At 42.4% G+C, this 7,802-nt stretch overlaps 1 protein-coding gene across 2 annotated transcripts in view; it reads right to left on the bottom strand.

Moving 5' to 3' along the window:
- Nucleotides 1-764: 764 nt before the first annotated feature.
- Nucleotides 765-7,802, bottom strand: part of PTH2R (parathyroid hormone 2 receptor) — a 91,989-nt gene continuing 84,951 nt past the window's right edge. For both annotated transcript variants that reach the window (XM_020893662.2, XM_020893661.2), the window contains exons 11-13: nucleotides 4,786-4,924; nucleotides 3,239-3,280; nucleotides 765-1,981 (exon numbers count right to left, since the gene is read on the bottom strand). In XM_020893662.2, coding sequence (XP_020749321.2) covers nucleotides 1,583-1,981; nucleotides 3,239-3,280; nucleotides 4,786-4,924 — 580 coding nt within the window. In that variant the 3' untranslated portion in view covers nucleotides 765-1,582. The remainder of the gene's footprint in view (nucleotides 1,982-3,238; nucleotides 3,281-4,785; nucleotides 4,925-7,802) is intronic.

Genomic DNA, 7,802 nt, shown 5'->3' with positions numbered 1-7,802 from the left:
ATTTTACAAAATAAACTCAAAATGGATTAAAGACTTAATGTGAATCCAGATAATATTAAACTCCTAGAAGAAGGCATAGGCAGGACACTCTGACAAAAATCACAACAATTTTTTTTCTTTTGATATTTCTCCTAGAGCAGTAGAAATGAAAACAAACAAATTAGACCTAATCAAACATGAAAGTTTTGCACAGCACAGACAACCATAGCAAAAAGACAACCTACAGAATGGGGAAAAATATTTGTGAAGGATTTGACCAGCAAGGGATTAATTTCCAAAATATGCAAATAGTTCAGACAGCTCAGTATCAGAAAATAAATAATCAATCAAAAAGGGGGGGGGGGCAGAGGACCTAAACAGACATTTCTCCAGAGAAGATATGCAGGTGGTCAACAGGGACAGAAAAAGATGCTTAAAGTCAGTAGATCTGGGTCTGAAACCATGTTCTCTCAATCACTAGTTATGTGACTTTGGGCAAGTCAATCTACCTCCATGAGTCACAGTCATTTGTAAAAAGGAGACAGCAGTAAGACTTACTCCATAAACTTTGTGGTGAGGATTAAATAAGTTAATGTGTGTAAAAACCTAGCAGGATATGTGTACCCAACATGCATACAATAAATATTTAACTGCTACAATATACTGACTTGTCAAGCTCAGTGAAGTTCTGGGCTACATGCTGATCTCTAGATTTGAAGATGGGACATTTGATTCCTAGAAACAAAGTTAGATGCTAAGAGAACATTTTAAAAAGTGACTCAAAATGTATTTTTAAAACAAACTTTAATTTATCCCACATGCCATCTGGAATACAGTAATAGAACAAAGAAAAAAAATAAATTCAGTGTGACCATCACTATAAATGATTACAAACAAAATCTGTTTGCAGACATAAGCTCACTGACCAAGAAAACCTTGTGTTAAGGTTTACAAGAGAGTGAAGACTTGAGATTTGGCTGGTCACAGAGGGGACATTCAAAAATAGGAATATGTGCAATATTCTTTTTTGACTAACTTCCCTTTTTCCTAGAATGAAACAAGTTTCTCACACATTTATTATTTTAACAAAATCCAGACAACGTATCTTCTAGTGTGTACTTGTTCTGCGATCTTTAATCTTTCAATGTACATTTTTAGACCCTAATTGTTCCTATGCACAGACAAAATGAATGGAATGATAGAAGTCCCTTAAAGTGGAAAAAAGAATACTGATTTGTTTAAAGGAAAATGTCACATACCAAATGATCTCTATCATATTTAGAGTGATATTTACAAGAGAAAACTAGAACCAAGCAATTGAAATGTTTCTCTACCCAAAAGGAGCAGAAGAATGAACATCACAGAGCAAGTACTGCACATTAACTCAGAAAAGAATTTGATGCCAAAATAAAGTAATAAACTGCTCCACTGACTTTCTCCTTTTGTGGCTTTAGTATTTACAGGAGCCAATTCATGGAGCCTGAAAATGGGCTGTGAACGCTGGAGCTCTGACTGCTCAGCTCTGGGGCTAAGCAGCGGGATGCAGGCTAAGTTCCTCTGACACAACCAGAGGAACCAGCTCTTCAAAGCCACAGATAGGGATTCACAGATCATCCTCGGTTTCTCCTTTGCTTCCTTCCAGGCCTGTGTTAAATTCTAACGGTCTGGAAGACTCCTCCATTAGAATCTCATCTCCCTGCCTCCCGCCACTTTCCTTGGACTCTTCATGGAGACCAAGTTGTGGTAGGCAGTCCTGCTCCGAGTTACTCCAGACGTAGCCAGGTAAAGTCACGTGGTTGTCGGGCTGTCGGCTGGCCTTCTTGGAGGCTTTGCCTGAGATGAGCACCATGCGCGTGCTGGCCGCCATCTGCGACTGGCTGCTGGTGCTGTGCGTCAACGTGGTGAGCACGGAGCCGTATCTGTGGCCGCTGCACGGGGGCGTCCTTTTCCAGTCCACGGAGAGAGTCCACCGACTCCACAACTTCTTCACCTCAGACTGAACCTAAACACCACAAGGACCATTTCATGCATCAAAAACCTTCATAGGCCCTGCAGCCTTATTGGATGGATGTGTGCCCTGACTTCATTGATAGTAATAATCACTAAATTTCCACTGTGTACCAGGGACTTTATATATACAGTTGACACTTCAACAATGCAGGGATTAGGGATGCCCACCACCTGCAGCTGAAAAATCCCCTGTGAATTCTCAGTTAGCCTATATCTGGAGTTTCACATGGGTGGAGTCAACCAACCCAAGATGGTGTGGTACAGTAGTGCATATAGAGTGAAAATGTATAAGTAGACCTACGCAGTTCAAACCTGTGTGGTTCAAGGGTCAACTGTGTATTCTCTCTCAATCTCTTCCTGAGAGGTGTGAGTACTGGAGATGAGCAAACAGGCTTAGAGAGAGGCAAAAGGATTTGTCCAAGGTTAGTGCTTTAATAGAAGTTGAAACGCAGCCACTATAAATGTGTGACTCATGGGAGAGGAAAAAGAGGGGTCTGGGTTGGAGGAGAAATGTGGATACACAGTGTCCGCTGGGGCTGTGGAAGGGCATGGACGATGCTCATCTGTAAATGGAACTGTAACCCTATCGCTCTGCACAGGCATACTGAAGGAGAGGAACCGGGAAGAGGACTGGACTATGAAAAGTGGGCACTGCAAGGGCATTCTTAGCGGGGTAGGGCTCTCGTTTCCTGCTGAAGATTCAGTTCTGCTACTCCAACTTTCCAGAAGGGAGCTTTTTGAAAGTTCCATGGGAAGCAGTGGAAACCAGATAAGCTGATGTCACCTAGAAGATTAGTACCATTCTTTCTCTCCAGGCAAATCGTGAATGAACTGAAATTGTCCCATCACCATCTGGTAGTTTAAAAAATGTCACAATGTTCTAATGGGTTATTCCCAGAGAGTTACATTTGATTTTCTTATAGAACGTGAAATTAAATGTAAGTTGAAGCACTGACTGGAATATGATGTTCACTGTGCTTCCGAGTATCAATTTGCATTCCAACAAATTGGGCTTCTGACATCAAGGTTTGCAACTGAATTGACATTGCAAAGTGCTGGAAGAGGAAGACCTTGGCTTATTTACATCAATTCTTGCTTTATCAAAATAATTTATGATGAAAATATATCCTTTCTCCCTGCCCATTCTTTCCTGTAAGCCCCGGGGATTCTAAAGAGCTTCAGGTCATATTGTGATAGCCATTTATACTGAGATAGACCTACCAGGGGTCTGGGGTTCCTTCAAACTTACCTCTCCATTGCAATAGCAGTAGATGATAGACACAAAGAAACCCTGGAGGAGAAAATAGAATGTTTTAATTAATTAATTTTAATTATGAAGATCATAGCACTAAAGCATCTTGTGTCAAAATGCATATGTTGAAAAACAGGTTTTTTAAAATGATTCCTCCAGAAAATTATACAAGTTATTCTCTCCTAATATTTCCAAATCCTTAAATATATATGAAATTTGTCTGAGATCTTTCCTTGGTGTCAAATTAACCAAATAAATAAATAAAATACTCCAGGATACATGAATAACTGATTTTTATCATGTTAATTTCATGTTTGCCACTCAGAATCACAGAACATGCCCTAGCTGGTAAGTGAAATTTATACACTGTGAATGTTGGCAACTATAGGCATAGGGTATATTATAGTGAAAACACAAACTTTTTTTTCCCATTCATTCAAAAATATTTGTTGACTTTACACACTGTGAAATGCTCAGTGTTACAGAGATAAACAATTTAATCAAGACAGATAAGGTCCCTGTTCTCTTTACAGCTTATATTCTGGAAGAGAATACAGATGAATAAAATATAAACAAATAGCCACAGGAGAAAATCGTAAAATGATGAGATAAAGACTATTCAGGCAAAACAAGTGGTGTTGGAAGAGAAGAGTGGAGAAGATCTATCAGAGGGGGAGCTCGATGAAGACCTCTCTGAGAGGGTGACATTTAAGCTGATTTGAGTGAGAAGAAGCCAGGCCATATGAATATTAGAGGGAAGAGCATTCCAGGCAGAGAAAACAGCAAGTACAAGCCCCTGAGGCCGAAGTGAACCTGAGGAACAGAAACCGTGGATGAGCTGGTGTGGCTCAGACTTAGTGGGCAGCGGGGAACATGATGTGAGGTGAGGTCACAGCCGGGCAGGATCCCTGCAACGCAGGGCTGTGCACACAAGGAAACACTGTTTGGATTTCATTCTGACTGCAATGCGAAGCCTCTGGATATGTCCAGCTGGTAAGTGACATGGTCAGATTTATCTTTAAGAGTCTTCAGACTATGCTATGAAGACTAGGTTGAAGGCAGGAGGTGGCAGCAAATGAGTAGCAGGAAGAAGAGTTAGGAGGTGTGTGTAGCCGTCCGTGCGAGGGATGACGCTGTCGTGTTTTCCACTGAGATCAATTGTATGGAAGCAACCTCTTCCTCTTCTTGTCTCCCCTTCCCTTTGTCCCTCTCGCCTGCCTATCCTGTCTTTTGTTTCACTGACTTTCCACACACACACAGACTCCTGCTCTAAAGGTGTCACATATGTTACAGCAACATGCTTTCCTGTCTCACAGCCCATGCTCCTGCTGTGGTAAGAGGTTAAGCTGACCTCCGCAGGGTAGAGAAGCACAGGTGCTAGAAAATGGCCCCTTTCCTGGCCCCTGGGAGATGGGTGGGTCACCACCCAGAGAAGAGTCAGAGACATGAGCTTGCAATTTGGTAGCGTCGGAGGGTGTTGCAGGAGCGGGGGGTGGAGAGGAGGGCAAAATATAGGAATCACATTACTAGATGGCACTCTCTACCTGAAAGGAGTTGAAAAAGAGCTCACAGTGCATCCGAATCTCCCACCCCAGCCCCGCAAAGGAATGGGGCAGACACACGAACACGATGTAATGTACACCAAAGACCATCACCAGCACCAGTGTGGATTTGGCGAGTTTCCTGGAAGAGAACGGCAAGTCTTTTAATTAGTCAGTATAGAGTGCCCTTCTGTAGACATTGGAGAAGGAAATGGCAGCCCACTCCAGCATTCTGGCCTGGAGAATTCCATGGGCTGGATAGTCCATGTGGTCGCAGAGAGTTGGACACGACTGAGCGACTTCACGTCTTCACTTTTCTGTAGACATGTGTGTGCTAAGTTGCTTCAGTCAAGTCCAACTCTTTGAGACTTTATGGGCTGTAGCCAGCCAGGCTCCTCTGTCCATGGGATTCTCCAAGAAAGAGTACTGGAGTGGGTTGCCATTTCCTCCTCCAGGGGATATTCCTAACCCAGGGATCAAACCCACATTTCCTGCATTGCAGGAGGATTCTTTATCACTGAGCACTGGGGAAGCCCTCTGTAGACACAGCTTTCTGGAAAACATAAAGCTTAGCAGAGCTAACAGGGACAGATTTCCCCATCTTTGACCCACTACTTCTGCTAGCTTTTCCCTGCCTCCCTCTTCTTCCTGTCACTTCTATTCTAAATAAGGTGATTTATTCTCACTTCTGGTGATTATTATCCCCTGAAAGAAGTGAAAGTTGATCAGTCATGTCTGACTCTTTGCAACCTCATGGACTGTAGTCTGCCAGGTTCCTCTGTCCAAGGAATTTTCCAGGCAAGAATACTGGGATGGTTTGCCATTTCCTTCTTCAGAGGGTCTTCCTGACCCAGGGACTGAACACAGTTCTCCTGCTTTGTAGGCAGATTTTACCATCTGAGCCACCAGGAAAAACCACAATTACTCCCAAAATCTTTCTAATCTCATTTCTACTCTTTTTGCTTAAAGGATACTCTTTTCATAAAATTTTAAAATCGCTTTTTTTTTTATGTCCTAAATCTTCAGCTTCAACATTTTAGATGTAAGAAGTGGCTCTTTCTCTAAGAAATATACCTCTTTCTCTAAGAATCATTTAAAACCCCAGTAATCTCCAAGTAAAGTCAATCTTAAAGGAAATCAGTCCTGAATATTCATTGGAAGGACTGATGCTGAAGCTGAAACTCCAATACATTGGCTACCTGATGGGAAGAACTGACTCACTGGAAAAGACCCTGATGCTGGGAAAGATTGAAGGCAGGAGAGGAAGGGGACGACAGAGGATGAGATGGTTGGATGGCATCATCGACTCAATGGACATGAGTTTGAGTAAACTCCAGGAGTTGGTGATGGACCGGGAGGCCTGGCATGCTGCAATCCATGGGGTCGCAAAGAGTCGGACACAACTGAGTGACTGAACTAACTAAAAAAATCTCAAAAGACTGTAACCTTCTTCCTTCCTTTCTTTCGTCCTTCCTTCTTTCCTTTCTTTCTTTCCCTACTTATTTTTTCTTTTTGGAAGTAAGCTAGTTTCAAAGATAATCCACTCTTTGTTCTCACCAGAGTTTTTCAAGTCTCTTGGGCAACTTTCTACTGAAAGTATAATTTCACATCATTCAGAAATAAAGGAAATAGTAGCTTTTATTCTGAACTAGAGAAATAAGCAGCTTTCAAACACCAGTGCACTTTTTCATTTTATGAAGATTGAAAGGCTACTTACATTTTTCCATTTCTATCGTCCTTTGACCTTTGTCTTCACCAACGGGATGTGAGATGAGACAAGCTATACTAGTATAGCATGGACACTTTACTGTAAATGCTTGGGCACAATTTATAGTACTACCTCTTGCACCATACTGAAAATAACTGGAGCTAGCAGCTGATCATTTGTTCATACTGTGCATCCTATTCTAGACCTCAGCCCATCTGTACCTGTAGTCTTTTCTGCCTGACAGTCAATGCTTCCTACATGGTATAGGGGGATGTTTCCACAGAGGACTTAGAGAATGTTTGTGAGAGAAGATGGAAATGCTGGCTATGTCTGTGTCTGAGATAGCATTTCATGACAATGTGAGGCAGAAAGAAATAGATTCTTGTTAGGAGATTGCAAAAACTAATCCACATGCTCCTGACTAGTGGGTGTATATGTTCAGTTGCCTAAAAGCCAGTTCCAAAATTATTTAGAACCTCTGAAATGATCATTGGGAGAAACAGACATAGTCTTAAAATAGTTTGATAATGATTATAAATACTTAGGATCTTCCTGGTGGCTCAGACAGTAAAAAATCTGCTTGCAGTGCGGAAACCCAAGTTTGATCCCCGGGTCAGGAAGAACTCCTGGAGAAGGAAATGGCAACCCACTCCAGTACTCTTGCCTGGGGAATCCCATGGACAGAGTAGCCTGGTGGGCTACAGTCCAAGGGGTCACAAAAAGTTGGATACAACTGAGTGACTAACACTTTCATATTCATAAATACTTAATTTGTCCTTTTTTCCAACAAAGACTGAATAATAGACCTCCTCCAATCAGCGTATTTGAAATTTCTTAAAAATCAATTATTTGGGAGGTGCCAACTTGATGGGAAGGCTTCTCAGGTGGCACAGTGGTAAAGAATCTGCCTCCCAGTGCAGGAGAGACAGGAAATGCAAGTTCAGTCCCTGGGTCAGGAAGATCCCCTAGAGAAGGATACAGCAACCCACTCCAGTATTCTTGCCTGGGAACATCCCATGGACAGAGGAGTCTGATGGGCTACAGGCCATGGGGTCGCAAAGAGTCAGACATGACTGAGCACACAACAGACACAATTTGATGGGCAGACTGGAACCAATATAGCAAATACACTTTCTTGATTTTTGTTGTGTGTGTGTGCTCCATCGCTAAGCCCTGTCTGACTTTTTGTGACCTCCTGGACTGTAGCCCACCAGGCTCCTCTGTCCATGGGATTTCCCAGGCAAGAATATTGGAGTGGGTTGTCATTCCTCCTTCAGGTGATCTTCTTGACCCAAGGAGAGAACCTGCGTCT

Source organism: Odocoileus virginianus, chromosome 30 (genome assembly GCF_023699985.2).
Source record: "Odocoileus virginianus isolate 20LAN1187 ecotype Illinois chromosome 30, Ovbor_1.2, whole genome shotgun sequence".
In the NCBI taxonomy this organism is placed as follows: Eukaryota; Metazoa; Chordata; class Mammalia; order Artiodactyla; family Cervidae; genus Odocoileus; species Odocoileus virginianus.
This window is presented reverse-complemented; position numbering and strand designations above follow the sequence as displayed.